At 37.0% G+C, this 23,763-nt stretch overlaps 1 protein-coding gene and 1 non-coding gene across 3 annotated transcripts; one reads left to right on the top strand and one right to left on the bottom strand.

Annotated features, from left to right (window-relative positions):
* Positions 1-683: 683 nt before the first annotated feature.
* On the bottom strand, positions 684-23,745 carry POLH (DNA polymerase eta). 2 transcript variants are annotated; one of them, XM_010973805.3, is made up of 11 exons: positions 23,354-23,745; positions 20,764-20,904; positions 20,387-20,521; positions 17,518-17,735; positions 11,864-12,033; positions 10,442-10,545; positions 9,193-9,312; positions 8,476-8,599; positions 7,875-7,940; positions 4,970-5,139; positions 684-2,943 (listed from the first exon to the last, which is right to left on the bottom strand). In XM_010973805.3, the coding sequence occupies exons 2-11, from the start codon at positions 20,898-20,900 to the stop codon at positions 2,046-2,048; spliced, it is 2,142 nt and encodes a 713-aa protein (XP_010972107.1). In that variant the 5' UTR covers positions 20,901-20,904; positions 23,354-23,745; the 3' UTR covers positions 684-2,045. The 2 variants fall into 2 exon arrangements, with proteins under 2 accessions (XP_010972107.1, XP_074204881.1); XM_074348780.1 differs by lacking the exons at positions 17,518-17,735; positions 23,354-23,745 and having other exon boundaries at positions 20,764-20,903.
* LOC123613952 (U6 spliceosomal RNA) lies at positions 13,895-14,001 on the top strand. Its single transcript, XR_006721392.1, has one exon. It is a non-coding gene; the product is annotated as a U6 spliceosomal RNA (small nuclear RNA).
* Positions 23,746-23,763: the final 18 nt, after the last annotated feature.

The following is a 23,763-nucleotide window of genomic DNA, read 5'->3' as shown; positions in this document are numbered from 1 at the left end:
ACAGTTGAGGGAAGGTTATATTCAGCAAAAAGGTCCTATAGCTTTCACCCAACACTGACCTTTGCACGCCTGTCTGCTGTCCCCTCCACAGGCTCATTGCCAGTATGCTGGGGCAGGGCTGCCAGTCCCAGGAAAATGAGGTGTGCTGTTGGCATTGTCTCTATTGGTTATTTACTAGTGTTCTCCCCACCCCTGCCTACTACCTGTCTTGGCCTTTAGAAGTCCAATGAAACCACAGTTTCTACCACATTACTTTTCTGTATGACTCCTTCCAGTCGCCTGAAGTGTTAAAAATATGTTCAAATTGATCTGTATAGCACCCAAAAGAGATTTTTTTAAAAAACTTTTCCCTGGATTAAGAAAGGAAGCTTTGGGAAATGATTTCAGTACTTAATGAGACATCTTCAGGAACTAGTGAGGCACTTTGCTATATTAATGGAACATTCAGGAGGATAAAAAGGCGTATAAAGGAGCGATTCCGCCCCCAACCTAGTAGTATGTAGGTTTGTATTATTCCAGTTCTGGTAATCTAAAATGTTCACTATATACATTTCATCCAATGAATATCAAGCACCTATTCTGTGCAAGGCACTGTGAAGAAGAACCAATCTGATAACTCATTCACCCTTCTTCCTTTCTTGCCTTTAAGAAATCTACAAACCTAGTAGGGAAAAGGCCATGTACACAGTAAGTACTGTCTTTTATTAGATATTTAACTGCCACAAAAGTGTAAAGTATCTTTGGGGGAAGAAATCATTTCTTGCTAGACCCAATGGTTTTCAAATGTTCCCCTTTCAAACTGCAGACCCCCAGTGGATGGATAATTTTAAAACGCAGTTGGTTTGAGTGCATGTATGGGAGGGGGGATATATATGCCATTTTCCCTACCTTCTTATCCTCCCCCCTCCCCCCTCAGTTGGGCTGTGTAATGAAGGTTTCCCATATTAGAAAAGCCAAAATTGACTTTCCACATATAAAAATGGAGATTAAGAATACAGTACTATAAACATGGACAAGTTATAAAAAAGCTATAGTAGTTCACTTAAAACCCTAAGCTAATATTCACACTTCAATAGGGAGATGAACATGCCAGCGACCCTAAAGCCCAAGCACTTAGCTCTTAAATTTGTATTTAGGGTTTAAGGAAATGACATTACCCTTTACAAACCTGATGGGCTGTTGTTGTATCAGTATTTCTCAAATTTATTAATATACAACTTCAGGTGGGGTGGGGGTAAGGCTGAGACTGTAACAAGTTCCCTGGTGGTGCTGATGCTGCTGTTCCTCAAAGTCACACTTGGAGTAACAAGGTCCTAGAGATGACCTCGTTCTGATCATGACTAAACAGAGTTTCTGAACTGGTCCAGTAATAATCTTATTCTACCTTAGAACAAAATACAAGAGGTAGAAGGGCCAGTGGCTAAAATTGTGGCTATAAAAGGGTTTACTTGAATGAAACTCAGTATTTATTGAGTGGCTTCTATGTACAGGGCCCTGCCCTAAACTAGTTACCACTTTAGAGTTTCAAGTGTTCACCTTACATTCTTAAATCTCACACTTTAGTCAAATTTAAAATTTTTTTTACTCAGTTCCTTTTCTGTGCCAACTTTAAGCTACATACTTTAAATACATTTTCCCTAATCTTCAGTAATATAAAGTATTGTTTCAATTTTACAGATGAGGGAAAATGAGGAAAGTGACTTGCTGGAGGCCCTGTTCCAAGAGGCAGAGCCAGGTTTGGAACCAGATCTCTTAGGCTCTGATGTCCAGACATTTTTAACTACATGACACTGCTTCCCTAAATGCTAACAATTAAAAACTGAAAACAGTTGTATCTTTGGAAGATGAATTTTTACTTCCCTATCAGCAATAGAATTAGAATCCATTCCTATAAAGAGATGGGAGCCTTAACTCAGCGTCTAACCTGATTATTTTTCTTATTAAAAATTTCATAAAGTTATAAATTTCCTTGAGAAGTTAACATATTTCTGTCTCCGAGGTTACAGGTAAAATATTAAAACCCTGCAGCAAGCATGAGGGCAGCACTATTGTGTTAATGGCTTAAAAAATGATTTCAGTGTCTTCATGCCCTCCAGCTTAGGGCGTTTATTATTGGAGGCCAAAGGGCTCTTGGGATTTCTTTTGCTTTGAGGAGAACTGGCAGGAACAACCTGGGGGGTTGAGGAGTGGGACTGCAAAAAGGTTTCCTGCAACTCCAATGCAAAATGATAGTCCGTGTGTTCTGGCATCTCCCATACAGGCACCAGAGAGCCACACTTCTCACAGGGCACTTGGTCCTCAGCAGCCAGTAGACTGGGGGTGGTAGCTGCCTTTTGAGCCACTTCTAGAGCAGACTTGGAAGTTAAAGAAGCAAGCCTGCTTAGGCTGTTCTGGGCTAAATCCATCTCTGCAGGAGTTCCTTTAGAGGATTCTAGATGCAACACTTTTTCACAGACAGGGGCACAATCTGGATACTCTGTTGGAAGATAGTTTGGTGACTCTTTAGGGCTGGACTGTTGTTTTTGTGGAGAGAAGGAAACTGAAGAATTATTAAGCTGTTTCTGCTTTAGAAGTAGACTTTTCTGCTTAAAGAAGGGCTCAGTGCCTGTAGTACAACTGGTTTGGAAAGGTAATGAGGGCTTTGATGGTGAACTGCTTATAGGAGCCTGGGTAGTGGCAATAAGAGATGAAAGTGAAGCTTCTTTGACTTTCTGCTTTTCTGCAGCTTTCTGGAAGAATGATTCCAGAGAAGTGGCTGCTTTCTTAGTGGGTGTCACTGCTGGGCCACTTCCCTGGGTCTTTGCTTCTGAACTGGTGGTCATTGGCACCTTTGGCAGAGAACTTGGGTCATTGCTCAAGAAGATGGTGATGTCTGTGCCAGGTGAAGGGGCAGAGGCAGAGAATTTGGTAGCACAGAGGTAAAGCATTGTAAGGGGAGGGGACCTGTATAGAAAGTAAAAGAACAAGATTAGCACCAGGTCACAGATTCAATTTGTAAATGACTGGGATTCTGGTTCTGCCACAAAAGAAAGTCATTACTGCAGTGGTTCTCAAACTTTAGGGTGTACTGGATTAATATAGATTCAACAGATCTGGGATGGGCAGAGAATTTGCCTTTCTAACAAGTTCCCAGGTGATACTGATGTTGCTGGTCTAGGACCAGACTTTCAGAATCACTGACTTGGTGAACACCTACCAAGTCAGACATATGTAAGCTGGATCCCTTGACAGCTGGGTTTGTTTTTATCAGATACTGCTGCAGAGTCACTGTAATTCAGGGGTAGGGCAAGAAACTATTCAGGGCAACAAAAAAGCTTTAGAATATTTAGATTGGAAAGACTTTTGCAAAAAAAAAAAACCCTCTTATGCATTCTCCTGTTTTTATTTTATTTTGGGGAGTGGTAAGGGGGAGGTAATTAGGTTTTATTATTTATTTTTAGAGGAGTTACTGGGGATTAAACCCAAGACTCCGTGCATGCTAAGCATATACTCTACCACTTGAGCTATACCCTCCCCCAGCATCCTCCTGTTTTTAAAGATGATACCATCTAACGAACTCTGACAGACTTTCAACTCTAGAATTTCTAGAGAATGAAATTTCACAGCTGTTTCTGGTTACCCAGCCTGGTCTAAGAAACATTTCAAGAAATTCCTGTCATAAAGTTCCTCATTATGTCTAATTACCCAAATAAATTTTCATGAGTAGAATTTCAGAAGATGAAATGTGCTTTTATATACAGATTTGTCCCTCGATGAGGTAAAAAGTAAATGCTATTTTAAAATTAAGACTGTATCTCAAGGGGGAGGGTATAGCTCAAGTGGTAGAGCGCATGCTTAGCATGCATGAGGTCCTGAGTTCAATCCCCAGTACTGCCTCTATGAATACATAAATAAACCTAATTACCTCCCCCCACCATAAATTAAAAAAAAGACCATATCTCAACTATTCTCCTCTTTCATGCTTTGGGACAATCTTATAATCAGATAATTTTGATGCTTCCCTCTCGATAACTTTCACACTCTTGGTGAGGAGTACTTGTTATAGTCTATCAATTTATAAGGTTTCATGTGAACATAGTATCACAATTATCATTTAGTTCAGTAAAAGTGTTCAAAGTTTGAAAATAAATATACTAGGAAATTAAAGTATCAATGTGTGAAAATATACTAGGAAATTAAAGTAAAATTATTCTAAGTAAAGAACAAAAACTTTAACTTTAGAGAACACATCATGTTGTAGGTCTGTAAATATAATAGTAATGCCCATATATTCAGACAAGAAATAACTCAGATGGCTAACTAAACTTTTCCTTTTACAATCTCCAATATAGACCTATAAGCAACCAATTTATCTTTCTCACGTAATTATATTTCCATTGTGAATTTGGAATACTTTTTTCAATCCTTTAAGAGGCTATGTTAAATAAATAATTAAGGGATTCCAATACTGAAAATCATTAATATCTGGACAGTAGATGAACACACTGCAGTCATATACTTGGTTATCTTTCATAGCCAACTTAAGTGAATTTTATTAATATGCAATGGGAGTATTACACCAGTGGAGCTTATAACTGAGTTGGGATGTTAGAGATTCCCGTGAATATAGATCACTTTCATTACGAAAGAAGCTGCTAGTAGAACAACCAAGTAGTTGAGAGAGAAGTTCCCAAGTGTATTCTTGAAGCTTGAGTGCTATACTCCCAAGTACAATTGGTCGTTCTCCTGACTATGGCAAATTGATATAGGCAGGGATATTACTGGTTCACTGTGCCTCTCAAACCCACCCCTGGGCACTGGAATGCACCAAATGTAGGCAGAGAAGCTGCAGCTGAGCTGCCTCGTTTCTGCTGCTTCTACTGTGTTCTCTCCCTGAGTGCACGACCATCCTCCTGGTCCTACCCCAGCTGGGAAGCTTTAAATATATATATATAAGTCTCAAAAGCAGATGAGCTGGAAGGAAACTCACCATTCAGTTTGGGTCCCTGAAGTATTACAGTTCCTGATGACAGCAAATGCGTCCTGGCTCATCTTGTGAGCATCATAGCGAGCAAGGGCACAGCAGCGGCGCAGGCTGCTGAGACGTTTGTCCCCTTGTACACGAATGCTCACTGCCAGTTGAGTGGCCACCCTGTCATTCTGTGGGTGTAAAAGGATTGAGACAGAACTAAAATTACCTTGAGCATCTGGATTCTATATACTGAACTGTGTGAGAGGAAATTAAAAGAACCAGGGTGACAGAATGGTTTGGAAATAGGTTTAATCTAAACATTTTTGTGCTGTTTTTGAGTCTAAGAATTAACTAGAGAAGACATAAATTGGATGATGGAACATTAGAATATCTAGGGTATTTTGATAGGTGATGGGAACAGGACAGAATAAATGAAAATGGATTCTCCTGAGTGTTTTTTGTGGGGTCCATGCAGGAAGATTATACCAAATACCTGCAGTACTACATTCCGTGACTGAAGGAAGGGTTCATATAAGTAACTGAAAGGAGGTCCAAGCCAGGATGTCAGGATTAAGTAGTGGATCTATTCTTTAATCTGTCCTGATGCTCTTAGGCTTAAGAAGAGCAGAAGTTTGCACTAGCACCTCCTTAGAGCCCATCTATAGAAGATACAATGTAGTGAGCCTGCTCTAGACAGCAAGATCACTGATTCACTTCTCAGTGAAGTCTGAGCTTCTGAATACTGCTGATGCAAAGCAAACTAAGAAATAAGGGTCAAGAAGCAAGAAAGTTTAAAGCATACGTAACGATTCCCTCAAAATCAAAAGATCCTAGTGAGAAGAAATACCCCTAAGGCAAACACACCAAGAGCAGCGGCTGTTTTTTTAGGTAAAAATACACTTCGTGCATTTTGTAAATACAATTTGTACAGATTTGTATATCTCAAGAGAATACAAATTAGCAATAACAAAGCCGTCCTTGTTGACTAAAACCCATAACTGAATGCCTACTATGTATCAGGATCTAGAGATATAAGCGGGAACAAAATAAAGTCTGGGTCCTCATGGTCTCCTTTTGTAGTAGGAGTTATGTATAACAAGTAGGCGTGTAATAGAATGACTACAAAGTGCAATGGAACAAAAGCAGAATAAGGCAGAGAGTGATGGAGACTGCTGGTGTGACAGGGTAGTTGGGGAAAAAGTTAAGGTGAAATTTACTTGGTGTGTTAAATGGGAAGGAGGCCAGTGGAGTGGAGGCTAGAGGGGGAGCCATCGAGGGAGATGATGGGACATGAGGTCAGAGAAGTAGCCAGAGACCAAATCAAAGTGGTTATAGAATAAGGAGATGAGAACAGAGCGACACCTAGTGGGAAAAGTCAAATAGGCCCATAACACAACTGGAATTGTATGCCTCCTTTTGTTGCCTACCAAAGAACAAACATTTACCACCACCTCAGCTAAAAAGGGGCAAACAGGTAATTATAGATACTCCCTGACAGTATATAGTTTATGTTTCAACAGGAGAGGATACATTAAACAATACCATCAGGAAAAGGAGAATCCACAGAATGGGAGAAAATACTTGCAAATTACATATTTGACAAGGGACTTGCACCCAGAATACATAAAGAACTCTTAAAACTCAGAGAGGGGGGCATATACTCAGTGGTAGAGCACATGCTTAGTATGCACGAGGTCCTGGGTTCAATCCCCAGTACCTCCATTAAAAAATAAAAACCTAATTACCCCCCAAGTTAAAAAAAAAAACTTAAAACTCAATAAAGAGACAACCCATTTCAAAAATGGGCAAAGCATTTTGACGGACATTTCTTCTAAGAAAATAGCCCATAAGCACCTTAAAACGATGAGATACTACCTTACATCCACTAGTACGGCTAAAATTTAAAAAGATAATAGCAAAGATAATAGAGAAATTAGAACCCTCTTACACTGCTGGGAATGTAAAATAGTGCCACAACAGTCTGGTATGCTAACACAGAATTACCATGTAACTCAGCAATTCTGCTCCTAGGTATATATACAAAAGAAATGAAAACACGTCGACACAAAAATTCATAGCAACATTATTCATAATAGCCAAAAAGTGGAAACAACTCAAATAGCCATTCACTGATGAACTGATAAATAAAATACGGTATATCCATAGACGGGAATAAAGTACTGATACATGCTACAATATGGGTGAACCTTGAAAATATGTTAACTGAAATATTTCAAGCCAGTCACAAAAAGTCACTATTACATTATTCCATAGATAGGAAATGTCCAGAATAGTAAGTTTAGAGACAGAAAGCAGACTGGTGGTTGCCTAGGACAGGGGGAGTGACTGCTAATGGGTAGATTTCTTTTTTGGGTTATGAAAATGTTCTTAAATTGATTATGAAATATTTGAGGAACTCTTAAATATGTACTGTAAATGAGTGAATTTTATGGTATGTAATATATATATGTATGTATCAATAAAACTTTTTTAAAGAGAGAAGAAAAAGAAACTAATCAGATGTCAAATCTTTGAGTTAAGACTCTCTTTAAAACTGCAAGTACTTCTTTGTCACATGGATGATGTTTAAGCCCAGTAATTTACATTCCAATCCTTAAATGTCCGGCTTAATGGTCTGTACTCTGATGAAGACCCACTGTATATTCAGAGTTGCAGGAGGATTTAGATAATATACAAAAAAGTAAAAGCAAATGGTAACGAGGGAGACAGGAGTGGTCAGGTCTTATGTTCACAGATCTAGGCTTTGGAAAATCATATTGAGTTTTATGGAAAAAGAGAAAAGATTTCTTAAAAGTTCCTCCTGGTATTTTTTTTGTATCTCTGTTTCTACTCCATAAGGTAAGTAGTAATTGGTATTTAAATCCCAAAGCTCACCCCAGGAATATAGAAAGAAAAATCTTACATCATTTCGGTCCTTGGTTAGTCTCTCCAGTAGTTCCTGGGCTAATTGCAAAAGCCACCATTGTACCTAGAAAAGGTATTGAAACTTTAGTTTTTCAAAAATTTAAAAACTCTCGGTTTATTATAGGACTAAGTGGTGGTTTTGTTTAGTTCTCCCCCAAATGGAAATGTGCAACAAAGGCTTCCCCATAAGGATCACCAGATCATAGAAAATTAAGTACTCTGACCTGCCCTAGCTCACAATTTTCATTTTCTTTTCCTGCTGGCATGCCATCAGGTGAATTTCCAGCATGTTCCAGCTCTGAGAAAAGACACAAACTTGAGGGACAATATCCTGGCCTCCCAAGTTTTCATCTACCAAAAAATGAGTAATTTCATTTTGAACTTCAGTCAGTTCCATTCTATTTCTTTTTAGATAGAAGAAAGGGGAAAAAAGTAGATTACAGGTTAAATTAGTCAATTTTCAACACAAAAAAGAACTTCTATTCCCTTCATAGTTTATAGCATACAGGTTCCATGTAAATATTAAACCTTCCACAGCTACTGAAACTACCAACTCACTCCCTTAAAAGAGGCAAGTTCTATCAAGAATGTCTGCCTACCTGTTCCCGAGTAACCAGAGCTGTTTTTCCTGGGAAGTTCTTGCCACAGCCAATGGTTTTGAGTATTTGCCTGGGTTTAACTGGATCATGTTCAATCCCCCGGCACATGGCATATAGCCAAGATCTAATAAAACCAGCAAAAAGGTTTAAAGGTGAAAGCGAATGATTATTCTCGTTAAAACAAAATACCTATATTACACTATCTTTTACCCCTTTCATGAAAAAGGAAACATTTGTTCAAAATTAAGTATACTTCATCTCTAACAGAATCCCTGCCCTTCCCAGTGAATTCCAGTACAATATATTGCCAAGGAGAACAACACTGGTTATGTTTTCTAAAGCCATGTCATCATTTGCATTTTTGGAAAAGTGCCAAGAAGCCACAGATTTCATATTCCCAAGTTTCTCTGGGACTTACTAAGCCTAAATACAAGGATTTTAAGGGAGTATCAGCATCTCAGCACACATAAATGTTGTACACAAACATACCTGAGCATCAAAGTAACAGTTCCTATCTACCAACCCATTTAGGTACATGGAAAAATTAGACTGACAGGCTATAGTGATCTAATATTTTGAAGCAAAAGGACCAATGACATTACCTTGAGGAACAAACATCAACCTCAAGATAGGTCTAGACTACCTGATGCTCTTGTCTACATTTGAATTTAGCATATCCATGAAAGTTATAACTGAAAAGTATTAGAAATCACTTACCCATTCTTCTCCCCAAAATGACTCTGGAGCTGGGATTCAGTGAACTGGGTCAGTTCTCCCATGTATTGTACCCCCAGGATTTCAATAACAGCAGCTCCTAGCTTTCCTCCAAGCTTACGGCTAACAACAACAGAAAGACCAAAAATTTATAGGTCACATCATAAATATCTAGTTAGCAGCAGACATAAGACATTTTGCTTGCGTAAGAAGCTCTCCAGAAGGTTCAAAGAAAATAAGACACATTAGTTCTGTAAAGTATTGGTTTTCTAGCATAAGACTGGATGACTCTGGGAATTCAGAACTCTTGAGAGTTAGGACCTAGAAAGAAGATTAACCATAGCATAAACATAGGGGGAAAGTTATTAATGAGTTATCAAGACAACTGTATATAAAACTTTCAATTGTACACAATCTACTGTCCCACTTAGGGATTAAAATTCCAACTCCAAAACAAATCCTTTCATAGCTAAAACCTTTCATATTTAAGAATACAGTCAAAACTCTTAAGCCTGGCCTTTGAGACTTCTAATAATCTATCCTCAGCCTATCTGTTCAGTCCTTTTTCCATCACTTGTCTCCCTCAACATGGTCCAGCTAAACTAGTTTATGTCCCAGTTCCCTGAAAATACTTTATACTTTCTCCCTCTTTGTGTTCAAAGCATTCTCCAAATTGATATTTCTCTTCTAGTCTCATCTGACTCTCCAAATTGTGCCAAGTCTAAAAACAAAATTCTATGCCTTTTTCATAAGTCTGTCTCAAGTTACTTACAGTCTTGTAAGAGCACTTTCACTGTTGCTTTGAACAGTTATATCTTGTCCCTTCAACAACATTACAAGCCCTTGTCAAAGACACATAATTGGTATGCACAACCTAGTTATTAACTTTATTTGGGAGTTCAGTTGCCCTGAACAACTTGATACGATATTAAAACAAATAAAAGAAGTATAATCCCTATTTGTTATTTAGTAACAGGCTTTAATAAAAAGCCTAGAAAGAAGTTAAATATATGGCTAAAAATCAGGGGTTTTTTTTAATTCAAGATTAAGTTTCTTCCACAGATAATCTGGAATTGAAGGTTCATTAAGAAAAAAGTATGTGTGTTTTTCAAATATTCCTGTGTAATCTCCCTCCTGTCTCCAGGGTACCTATTTTCCCCGGCTCTAATCCTTAAAGAACGGAAGAAACTACAACCAGAGAGGTCCTTCACATGTATATGAGTGAAATCTAAAGTGCTCTGTCAATACTTACATTTTGTTAATAGGCATTTGGCTGAAGAGTTGTGGGACTGACCCATGTGAGACCAAGGTCTGTCGGTTGGGCTTGTTCAGTCCACAGGCCAGTTTTGCCAGGACCTGGAGCACGGAAAGTGTAAAAACCTCATTACTGTCAATACCCACACGGAGAGTTCATGAATACTAACACACACGTATACACACATACACAGCTTAAGGGCTGTAACTGATGGTTTCAATGGTAAAAACAAAAACAAAACCAGAAACTGAAGACATCTCTAAACCTCGGTGTCCCACAACATCCACAGTGGAAAACATGACCCCATCTTTATCCTCATTGTTCTCTCCACATCTTCACTTCTCAGTTTTCCTTTCATCATTTTCCCCACCCTTATCTATCCCTTAAGGTTCTTCTACTTCCAAGAGAGTAAAAAGCAGGGAAGCTGCAGAAGAAACTTCAGATGTATTTCTCAGTGTGTCCATATGAAAATGCTGAAGCAAACTCATTTTACCCTACCCCATTTATTTACATTTCTTGATTAATGGTTAGTCCATTTTGAGTCCTGGATTCAATAAGATGACCATAATTTAGTATCTGTGATAGAAACTGGGCTCAAAATCATCTTATAATAGCAAACATCTTCTTATACTAAATAAGAGTTCAAAATGAAACAATCCTTAAGAAGTCTTTTCAAAGAATCAGTGGTATCTTCAGTGGTATCATTTCACAAATCGGTAGGAAAAGTATAAAATCACTTTATATTCATTGGAGAGATTCTCTGGAACTTCTACTAGGTCACAGTGTAGTTTAAATTATTATATTGACACTTCTGTTTCCCCTCCCTCCACACAACCAGGGAAAAAAAAAAGCCCCCAAAACTCTGCTTGCTGTGTAGTTTGGCAAATTTCCTCTTATTGAAGGAGGAGGAGATGGTAGTAACCAGGGATAATCAGCCACTGCCCAGTTACTGAGCCTAGTCTGAAGAGAATGAAGACCCCAGGCCCACACTGACTGCACTGTAATCAGAAAGCACGGAACAGAAGCATAGAACACCCAGGCAACTTCGTGTAAGAAATGATACTAGACTATTCAGCAACTTTTTTAAAAAGAAAAGAAATAGGTTCATTTATAAAATTCAAAGACTAGCCTCCTCCTTTCTTTGGCTAGTTCAATCATTAAGGAAATGCTTTGGATACAACTATGTAAATAACCATTTTCAGCAAATTTTTCAGCCTGCTTCTTAGGAAAGTTCAAGTGCAATGTCAATTCCCATGTTAAAGAATTACTTAGGTTTTTATTTAGTTCTTAACATGAAGTTTAAAATAGAAACCCACTTCCAAGCATATGTATAGTGATTTAAATTCCCCACTCATATCCATCCTTGCTGTATTTAACTACAGATATCCAAGTTTCTCTTTGAAATCTATTAGCCTTCACCTTATTGTGTGAAATTCCAGCTGAACACTGAAGACCAGTCTGCCTCTCTATGGCTGCTCTCATTTCCTCCACAATCACTGCTCCCATGGTGAGCTGTAGGTCTGGAGAGGCGGTATTATCAGTCTGAAGAGAATCAAGCCACTGTAACAAGCCTTGTTTTCGCAATTCCTCTGAAAAAGTTGAGAGAGCACATTTAGACATCTTTTTTAAAATCAGGATTTTTATTTAATTGTGTTATCTAGTGCAGAAATGCTTAGATTTCAGGTACTTTAGACATGTAGGTTTTCACCAAAAATGGCAGCCAGAATGTGGTACGACTCAGACAGCAACAGAGATCAGTTTCTCCTTCATACCCACTCCAGCAGCCTTAGCTTCCAGCCCAGGCTGAACTTTAGAGTTCTAATAACCAACAAATATTCTGTATTATTTTTCATGAGCAATGACTTAAACGTACATCTGTTTTCTCTACAGTTTTTGAACTTTCTTCCTCCAACTTCCCTTGCACACAGCCAAGAATTCTGTTACTCAATTAGAAAATATTCAGAATTAATCACACTTCAGTATAAATTTGTTAGCATTTATGTATTTTTAGAGGCTGCCATCAGTTGAGCAGCTTAAATCCAATCAGAGGCTCTAGAAAATTTATTCTCCTGACAAGTTATTTAAATTAGATGTAGTTTTGGACTTTGGGCCTTGAAAATATCTTTACTATTCAGTTTTAGAACCAGGCAGAGTTTTGAAAAAGCATTTAAAAATTATGTTAACAAGGAAGTTAGGTACATAGGAGATATACACATGCTGGTTTAAAGAGGCAGTAATGAGGTATGAACAAGACAAGAAAATACACTCAAAGTATCTTGGAAAGTTTAAAGCGAAGGTTCACTTATGTGGAGAAGAGGCGAAAGATAAGCATATAGAAGGAAGGATTTTCCAACTATTGAGGACTGCTGCTTCTCTCCCTTGCTGGCTTGTCTTCCTCCTCTAACACCCTAACTGTGGATACAGAGCAACATTCTCCTGTTTTCTGTGTATGTGCTTTTTCTCTCAGTGAACTGGCACTGGCTTACATTTCCATTTGCTTATGCAGAGTACATGCAACTCTTAATCTCTGTTCCCAAACTCTTCAACTTTAATCTATTTCTACCTCCCTACAGAATAAGTCTTCTTGAATTTTTCATTACAGTATCAAACAAAATACTATTAAAGTCAACTTTTATTATACCTACCTCTTCATAGGTTCTCATTCCCAAACAATTCCCTATGTCTGTTAAAGATTTAAAATCTCATACTGGCTTCTTTACTTTATTTCCCCATTACTTAGTCATTTAGTTATTAAAGCCCACTTCAAAATATTTCACATATCCATTGTAACCCACACTATTTTATTAAGGTTTTCTTCATTCTTGCCTAGGCCACCTTAACTTCTAAACCACCCTCTCTCTGAATGCATTCTATACAGTGTCCACAAATTACATATTCTCAGATACCAGTTATTAACCTTATCCCCTATTCAAAACTTCTGTTGGCTCTCTCACACCTACAGAATAAAGTGCCCAACTCTATGAACTGGTATTGAAGACCATCTACTCCTTTCAATTTACCTTCCAAAATCCTAAGTTTGTTGTATCTTTACAATTTCCTGAACATACCATGTTTCTACCTTGAGATATCACTTATTCTATCTCTCTGCTCTTACTCCTTAACTCTGTTCTGCTCCCCTTTGCTTAAATATCTCTTATCAATACTTCAGGGCTAATCTCAGGTCTCATCTATCATTGTCCTTTCCAACTAATCTAGCTAAATTTGGGGTACCCACTAAAGTCCTTAGCTCTTATCTATAACAAGTATAATGTAACTACTAAAAGAACACATTCTGCAGTCAGGCTGGGTTCAGATATTGGTTTCACAACTTACTATGTGACTTCGAGCAAGTTACATAATTCTCTAAGCTTTGGTTCTGTTGTCTATAAAATGAGGATGAGAGGACTACCTCACAGGATCATTGTGAGAATTAAAAAATATGCAAGATTGGTGCTCACTTCAGCAGCACATATACTAAAATTGGAACGATACAGAGAAGATTAGCATGGCCCCTGTGCAAAGATGACACGCAAATTCGTGAAGCATTCCATATTTTTTTGTGCTCTACACTGGAATTTGACACAACATTGTAAAATGACTATAACTCAATAAAAAATGTTTATATATTAAAAATAAATAAACAAATAAAAATGTATAAAAAAATGCAAGTTTGCATGTATGTATCTATCTTATATTAAGCTCCTTAGCACAGTGCCTTGCACATATTAAGAATAAATATTATAACATCCTTCCTTTAAAATCATTTATTAGTATTTATTAGTTTTGAGAAACATAAAAATATGAATATTTTATTGAAATTATGGGGTTTTCTAGACTTTTCTTAACTGATAGAGCTAAATTTTCTCTGCTTTAGATTTCTTTATCATTGCTCTCCTGGATCAGGTAATGTTGCAATCCTCTGTGACTCTATGTTCATGTCAACTGAAAAGGACCACAGAAGATGCACAGCATTCCTTTGCTTCCTTCTCTAATCTAGAACAATAATCTATAAAATTCAGGTGGACAAAAGCAAGTATTGACAAAGATGTGGAAAAACTTAAACTCTCATATGCTGCTAGTAGAATTATGAATTGGTACAACCATTTGGGATAATGTTTGGTAGTATCTACTAAATCTAATTACAGGCAAACTAAAGCTGAATATAGGCAAACCCTACAACTGAGCATTTTTAGTCATATACCCAACAGAAATGCATACATTCATTCACCAAGAGATATTTACAAGAATGCTCATTGTAGCACTATTCTTAGCAGTCCAAAACTGGAAACAACCAAAATATCCATCAATAGTAGATGGATAAATTGTGGTATATTCATAATGGAATATTACACAGCAATGAGAGTAAACAAACTCAGCCATGTACAACAGAATGAATTTCACAAAGACAATGTAGAGTGAATGAAGCCAGACTCAAGGATACAATGCATGATTTCAATTTTATAAAGTTCAAAAATAAGCTAAATAGAAATCAGGACAGTGGTTACATAGGAGAGCAGGGAGAGGGATAGATAATGACTGGGAGGGTAGGCAAGGGTGGCTTCTAGGTTTCTCATATTGTTTTTTGATCTGAGTGCTGATTACACAAGAGTGTTTACTTTGTGAAAATCAGTCAAGGTGTACACTTAGAATCTGTATATTTTATGTATATCAAAAGTTTAGATGAGAAAGAAAAAGGAAGCCATACTGGATTCCAGATTTCAGAAGCAGCAGAAATATAAATCAAAAGTTTTAATTTAAAAATCACTAAAAGGGACATAAATGAAGACCTAAAAAATTGGTGAAATGTTTATGGATGGAATAATTTAACATTAAGATTACTATCTTCTCTAAAAATGTAAATTTAATGTAATTCCATCAAAATTTTTGAGAAATTCAACTAATGTAGCCTGAAACATATATTGAACAATAGAGGTAAATAAATATCCAAGATAATTTTGAAAAACAAAAGCAGAGAGGAGTCCTTATCAAATACATACTATAAACAATGTGTTTTTGGAGCAGAAGCAGACAGACTAATAGAATATAGAAACAGACCAACTTAAATATAAGAAGTTGATAAAGAATGTATTTAATAAATAATTGTTGGGAAAACTAACTCACTATAAGAACAATAATTAAAGTGGCTCCCTACCTTAAATCAAATAAAAAGGTAAAACTCCGTATGGTTGAAATACCTAAAAGTAAGCTATGGAGGCAAATAGAAGAAAGTGTAGAAAAACATCTCTGGGAACTTTTGGTAGAAATGAATGTCCATAATGATATTCAAAACACACAAATCATAAGGTGAAAAATTGATAGACCAAAAGAATTTGCTCAACAAAATACAGTAAAAACAAAGTTAATAGATGACAGACTTGGGAAAAGATATTTGAAATGTCAAAAATAGACAAGAGACTAATAACTAGGATATGCAAGGAACTCTTGTTAAAAAAAAAAAAGGCAGGAAATCCAAAGGAAAATTAGCTGAAGACTACAAGTAAGCAATTCACAAAAGCAGAAACTCACCTGGCTAACAAGTATATGAAGAGAAGTTCAACCTCAGTTAGTAAATAGAGAAATACAAATTAAAACAAACCAAAAACACAAATTACCCTGTTATAGCCATCACATTGGAAAATATTTCAAAATTTAGATAATACCAGTTGCTGGTGAGAATATAGAGGAAACAGAAATTCTTGTGTACTGTCAGGTGTGAAGCAAACTGTTACATCGATTCTAGGGAGCAATTTGGCAATATTTAGTGAAACTAAGTGTATGTGTTTACCCTATGATCTAGTGTCCACTCCTGAAAATATTTCCCAGAGAAACCCTTGCATAGGTCCAAAAGAGGATTAATGAGGACATTCATCATATAAACAGTAGGAAGTTAGAAGCAACCAATGAGTTTATCACTAGGGGAATGGTCTGTAAACAAGGTAGATCCACACCATGGACTATGCTACAATTAAAAGCAGTCAATTACACATAAATACAGCTACACGGATAGATTTATAAAGTTATCAATGAAAGAAAATTAAGAAAAAGAATGAGATCTATAATAACACAATGCTATCTTGTAACTAAAATGCACAAATTTTATAAAGCACATTTATATAAGTCAGACAGAGAAAGACAACACTATTATCTGTTATATGTGTAATCTAAAAAATAAAACAAACAAATATAAAATCAAAACAGACTCACAGACATAAAGAACAAACTAGTGACTACCAGTGAGGAGAGGGAAGGGGGAGGGGCAAGACAAGGATACGAGTTTCAGAGATAAAAACTAGTATGTATAAAATAAATAAGCAACAAGGATATATTGTATAGCACAGGGAAATACAGCCATTATTTTATAACTTTAAAGGGAGTAAAATCTATAAAAATACTGAATCACTATGTTGTACACCTGAAACGAATAAAATACTGTAAATCAACTATATTTAAAGAAAGATAGAACGAAAGATGATAATAGCAAACAAATAAAAAATTAAAAAATTAAAAGTGCATGTACAAAGCAACACTGTACAATTTATAGGCATACATATATTTAAGAAGATACACATCAGTGATTGCCAGAGGGTTTGTAGGGCAGAAGGGAGTGGGGGGAATCACTGTGAAGGAGAAAAGAAGTAAAATAAAATGAGAGAGGCCCTGAGCAGTCCTTTGATGACATTATGCTAAGAACCGATTAGAAATTTTGAGTGACTCAACTCCTTGTTCTTGAGGTCCCCTTAAAAAGGTTCACCCTTCTTATGATGAAGAAACCAAGTTACAATAATATAAATTAACCTACAAATGATGGAAGTGCTCAGTCAGCCTTCTACTGATAATTTTATCCTGCCCTAATAATGTCTAACGAGAAACTTGATTTTATAGATTTCACAGCTTCTCAACATCCATATACCTGGAAAGGTAAGAGAATTTGTATATCCTTCCAGATGAGTCCTTGTGATTCATTCACGTTGTAGTTTAACTTTCCTTTCAATCAATCCAAGAAGGATCAGCGTGCCCAAGCAAAGCAGGTTCCAAAGGCAGGAAGCGGAAGCAATTTGATGCTATGGAAGTACCTTTCTGAACAGTCCCTTCTGCTGTCATAGGGCCTTTGGGCAACCCTTCAATGTAGGTGCTTGGCAACAAGTCTGCTGAGATAGGCTGACCTTGGAGCTTTTGTAGTCTCTCCTGTACAGCACTGGTCAGGTCTACAAAAGCCTCATCAATGCTGGCACGTTCAATCGCAGTAAAATGAGACATTATCTCCATCACTTCCCTACTGGCTTCCCGGTACCTAAAAAGTATAAAGGTTATCTGTGGAGGCAATAAATGGAGGCAACATTGAGACTGTCAGCCTCATCCCCTCCCTCTCATAATAGAACAATAATATATAGAGTCAGTATAAGGTCTCCTTAAAAAGAGAAATGGCTTGACAGAGACTAGATAGTAACCCAGCTGAAGGGGTCAATGAGCAAGCAGATGGTCAGTAACAGAAACAGGGAAAAGAACCACAGAGGCCAACATCTCTAGTTGGACTCTAGCACTACCAAGGTAAAAAGCATCTGGACCAGGAACAAGGATCTATGGGACAAGGATCTATGTGACGAGGATCTCTCTAAAGAGGAAAGAAATGCTTCAAACTAGCTTAACTAGAAAGCATTTTACTATGATGACCTATTTCTTTTGTTATTTATAATACCCCTCATGTAGTATTCTCTTCTACTTTTGTCTTCAAATAAGAGGTAACTTACAGAGAACACTGCACTGATCAGTGAACCCAGGTATCTGGTCTTCCTCAAGATGGTATTTCTCATTACAAATTAACAAAGTGACATGTGGATTTTATACTTCAGTCAGTGCTGAGTTTGATTTGTGAGCTGGTCCTCGCTACATATAAACACACATACACATACAACTGACCAAATCCAATCACTTCTGGATATATTTATCATTCAATTTATCAAGCTGAAGATTAATGCCTAGAATGTGGTGATGCATCTAGGTAGGCAGCCAGCCTTCCCTGGGAGATACCAACCTCACCATGTACCTTCTAGTCAAACCATAACAAGCAGCCTTTCTGGCTGCATATAGCTAGCTTTTTATGGCAATATGTGGATTTTTCTTTTTCTTTTCTTTTCTTTTTTTTTTTTTTTTTTGGTAGCGGGGTAAGTAATTAGATTTTTTATTTTTAGGAGGTACTAGGGATTGAACCCAGGATCTTGTTCATGCTAAGCGTGCACTCTACCACTTGAGCTATACCCTCCCCCTTTGCTTCGAATTTAGTACTTTGCTCCTGTTGAACTTATTTATTTATCATTAAAATGGAAATATTTGTACTTCTTAAGACATCTATAAAAACTAGTACAATTATTGTTTTAAAACATTTTCAAATGATAGAATTAGAGGAAGAAAGAATTAGAGAAAGACTTGGCTTTTTTTCTTCTAATCATTCTTTGGGCTAGAGAGAAGACAGACCTCAAGGAAAAAAAAAGAATGGGAGCATATGCAAGACCATGAGAGCAAAATATACTCACATACATACAGAGCAAGGAAACGATGCTCTATTTTTTTTTTTTGCAGTAGTTGGTGTTCCTTCACAGACTCTTGAGTAAATTACTCCAAGGTATTTTCAAGAATATTTGATAAACTTAGTGTATATATACTTCTGCAAATCACATTTTTATTTTTATAACCTATCATCTCAGGTTAATTGTTAACATAATAATTTGAAATTACCCGGTCTTAATAACTCTCTGGTGTATAAACTCACTCCTAAATTTTCTAAAACTGCCTTTGTTTGCTTTCTGATGAAAATTTTAAGAGTAAAATAAATGATCCAGTTTAAAGTTGGTGGCATGTGGCTTTTTTAAATCACACTTTGAAGTTAAATATATTTCTGGAAAGTTACACTGTCTTTACCAGCATAAAGTTCTATTCAATGCAATGTAGCATATGTCCATTAGCCAAATTAATTCTACTTTGGGGTTAAGGTATTAATCTTCAGTCAAATCTGTCTTCTTTTCTGGCAATAACTCCAATGTGAGATTGGCTATGACACTCCACCTTTAGACTTCTAATTCATGGGTGAATTCAGGAATATCTCAAGTTCCAAGTCAAAGCATGATCCTTACACACACCACACAGTTTAGTGTACTGTGAGAATCCTCCGACTTCTACTTCCTGTGTGAACTTAAATTACTTAACCTCTCTAAACTCTAAACTGGTTTCCTCATCTGTATGTGGCGCAGGGGGAGTAGGGAGTTGGTTAGGGTGGGTAATATGAGAACCTACCTTATAACAATGTAAGATTTAAGACACATTGCAATGAACAATTTAACAGTGCCTGGCATATGACATATGAATACTTACTAGCTGTTAGAATTACTATAATGGCTGGGGCTTGTACCTACCCCTAACTTGGCTATGCCAACTCTAATGTCTCTCATTCCAAGGCTAACCCTCTAAAATTTGTGGAGAGATAGCTCAGTTAAAAAAAACAGAAGGTAAGCTCCTTTGACATTGTTCAATTATGGCAAATAATTCTAGATAATGCACTAGAATGTAAGTTTGACTCAGCCATCTCTGGAAAAACTCAATCTCATAGTCAATTTAATTACTTCAAATACTTCAGATTTTTGACTTGAGAACATGGGAATTGATATTAAGTTTTAATTATAAGAACCAACTTTTAGGTAATTAAGGAACTGAAAGGATATTAAGTAATAATTATAGGTTATAGGCAGCAATGATTATAGGTTATAATTACTCTGAACTGTTCCTAAAATACAATATTAAAATCTGTTTTCATTTCACATAGAAAGGTCAGCTGACTAAAGGGAACTTTTTCAGATGTCAGTTATACAAAACAAATTAGAAATATCAGTTCCTAGCCTCATGGAACTCTTCCAACTCTTCCATTTCCCTTAAGCAATCTTTTCTTCTTACTTGGTGAGGTCAGCTTTCCCACGGGACTCACGAACTTGTGCCAGTAGAAGATCTGGGCATAACTTCTTAGCATCATCTGCCCACATGTTTCTAGCGACCCCAAATGCACGAGCTTCATAACTTACTGCAACTATTCTAAGGTTAGAAAAAAAGGGGAACAGAAAAATATTACATGATCATAAGCAAAAATAATTAAAATTTACATGATGAGTAGGCTATAAATATAAACATAACAGTAGAAACTTTTTGGTCAGTGATGCTACTATTCATTCTCAAACACAGCAGTTCAGAAATCGCAAAAATAGGACCTAGCATAATGCAACAATTCCTAGATTAAAACAGTAGCTGTCAGTTACAACAATAACTGTGATACATACCCACCACCCTTCCATGATTTGTACTGTACAACTGCACAAGGTTTATTCCTCAAATGAGGATTTTGCCGTTGCTCCACTTGAACGAAGAAACAGTCCATGTCCACTAGAGCAACTACCCGATCTTGCCCATTAGCCATTTTTCTGTAAGACAGTATTTTATGGACAGTTAGAAAGGATACCTAGTCTAAAGTGCAAAGGAAAATTGTATCGCCATTATTCCACTGTTGAAATTACCATAAACATGGGAGCATGGAAAATAACAAGAATGAAATAGGCATTTTCATATACGCTGGCAGAATAATAAATTGATATAATTTTAGGAAGGTAATAAATACTAAAAGCTTAAAAGAAAACCCATCCCCCAAAGAACTGAAAACTTCACAAAAGAAGATATACAAATAGTCAACAGGCACATAAAAGTGGCTCAACATCATTAGTCATAGGTAAATGCAAATTAAAACCATAATGCACATCAATGGAGGGATAAAGCCAACCGTTTTAATCTAGTTGACAGACAAATCTCATATATAACATATAAGTTCAAGGAAAAGAGAAGCAGCTTATATATATATATAAGAAGCTCATATATATATAATACATGTATATATTATATATATATCATAGAATTCACATGAATTTTTTTAACTTTTTATTTTGAAATACTTTAAGACTGACAGAAAAGTTGCAAATGTAGTATGGTTCTCCTACACCTAGTTTCCCCTAATGCTAACATTTTGCACAGCACAATTATCAAAACTAAAAAATGAACATTGGTACAATATTCACACTACATATTTCACTTGAATTTTACCGGTTATTCTGTGACACTTCTTCATGTTTTTCATGACCATGTGTCAACACTTTTGAAGGGAACTACTCAGTTACTTTGAGAATGTCTCTCTATTTAGGTTTGTCTGTTTTCTCTTAATTAGACTAGGTTATGCATTTTGGACGAGAACGTTATGGAAGTGTTCTGCTTTTCTCAGTGTATCATGTCAAGAGGTACATGATGTCAGTATGTCTTAATACTAGTGATGTTAAGCATATCATTTAGTTGAGATACTGTTTGCTAGGTATCTCACTATAAAGTTATTATTTTTCCTTTAGTAGCTAATATCTTAGGGGAGTATCTACAAATATCCTGTTTCTCCTCAAACTTTTCAACCGCTAAGATCCCATCAGTGGATCTGGCTTGTAATAATTACTTTGTAGTCTTCTAATGGTGATTTTCTACCAATTCATGTAAATTTTTGAAAACAAGAATAAAACAATGCTACAAACTATTCGTGAACATTCATAAAGGTATGGATGCTAGATTGAAAGAACAAATTTCACATACAGTGGATACAAACTAATGTTTTCATTTAACATTGACAGAAATCTGGAAGAAGGAATATAAACTAATGCAGTGACTCCCAAACTTTGCTACAGATTGGAATCACCGAGGAACCTTTAAATACTATTGATATCTGGTTTCTACCACCAGACATCTAATTTAATTGGTGTGGGTGTGACCTAGGCATCGTGATTTTTAAAAACTCTAATAGGCAGCAGAGATTGGGAACCACTGACCTAAAGTAAACAAGATACTTACGGAAACATCAGTAATTCATGATTTAAATATGAAAAACACAGGTTATACAGTTGAGTAAGCACTCAACTGTATTCTTTTTTTTTAATGTCAACAATTAACATTCACCTTGAAAAAAGTGTCATGCAACTACAAAGCTGGAAGATTATTGGAAAGAAAATGATGAATTTAAAAAATCAGAGTAGTCAAGGCATTAATTCCTTATCAATTCCATTTACCTAAAACAGACAAAATGTGATAGTTTAAACACTTGTAAGTTAAAATCGTAACATGCCAGAAATCACTTTACCTTGAAGTGGCTTTTGTGTAGTACTGGAACAGATAACCCCACATTAAAAATAGTAAATGCACTGTCTCTCACACTCACACACACACACACAGACACACACAAACACCAGTTAAGTACAATATTAGATACAAATACTAGAAGTGTGAATAGGGAGCAGTGATTGAAGTTCTGCAAACACTTCCTAAATATACAAACGCCAAAACGGATATTCAGACTTTAACTTCTAGTTTTCAGTTTATGTATTTCATTGGAGAAAGCAAGAGCTTTTCAAAGTTGAAACATGAAACACACTCTGCCAAAACCCTCCTTTGGGAATAAGGATTACACTACTTCGAAGTCTTGCGGGTACATAGCACTTCAAATGGTCAAAACTGCACAAACCTTTAGTAATTGCAGTTATTCACCTTTAAATTCTCGATTTATCCCAATCTGCAGCTTGGCGCCGATCAGATGATAATACACTTAAGGAAAATAAGTACAGGTGAAGAGGGAAGTTTAAGAGCTACAGAGGAAATAACCATTTCCGCACCGCCAGGAAAAATCCTCTTGGAGGCAATACCAGGGCCTTATCTATCAGTGAGCAAGGATTTTTGTTTCATGTAATTTTGGCCCAGTGCTGTCACCAGTTGCTGCTACATTGTACAACCAATAGCCAAGGCAACACGAAAGGTCTGAAGACAGAGATACCCAACGGTTCTAAGTTCTCTTACCAATGTGACAAACACCTGGCAAAATCGCCGCCCGCAGACGCTGCCGATGCTGGGCTCGGTGTCCACGGGAAGGAAGATGAAGGGATCTTGAATATCTGTCCCCTTTCTCGGAGCGGGTCAGTCTGTTTCGAGGGAGATTTATTCCCTGTAACGACAGGGAAAAGGACCAAGTGCCGCACACGATCCTTGCCCGGGCAGCTTCCTACACAGCCAGGAGGGTTCGGGGACCGCTGGCCGGCGCGCTAAGCTGTCAGCCCTCCGGGTAGATATCAGACAGCGCGCGCGCAGCCGAGGGCCGTTGACGCGCCTGCGCACCGCGGCCCTTACGTCTTCCGCTCCGCCCACCGAGGAGCAACCGTCACAAGGGAGCCGCCACTTCCGCGGACGCATGCGCAGTGGCGGGTCGGGCG

The sequence above is a fragment of the Camelus bactrianus genome, chromosome 20 (assembly GCF_048773025.1).
Source record: "Camelus bactrianus isolate YW-2024 breed Bactrian camel chromosome 20, ASM4877302v1, whole genome shotgun sequence".
NCBI lineage: Eukaryota > Metazoa > Chordata > Mammalia > Artiodactyla > Camelidae > Camelus > Camelus bactrianus.
Note: the sequence above shows the minus strand (reverse complement) of the source record. Positions and strands in the feature narration are given on the sequence as shown.

What these genes read in the sequence shown, in the direction of transcription:
- POLH (XM_010973805.3), bottom strand. Translation starts at nt 20,900, where the DNA reads ATGGCTAATGGGCAAGATCGGGTAGTTGCTCTAGTGGACATGGACTGT. An exon ending in GGGAAAGCTGACCTCACCAA is followed by an intron (nt 17,736 to 20,386) that starts GTAAGAAGAAAA and finishes TATACTTTTTAG; the next exon opens with GTACCGGGAAGCCAGTAGGG. An exon ending in TAACCAAGGACCGAAATGAT is followed by an intron (nt 5,140 to 7,874) that starts GTAAGATTTTTC and finishes TTACACCCACAG; the next exon opens with AATGACAGGGTGGCCACTCA.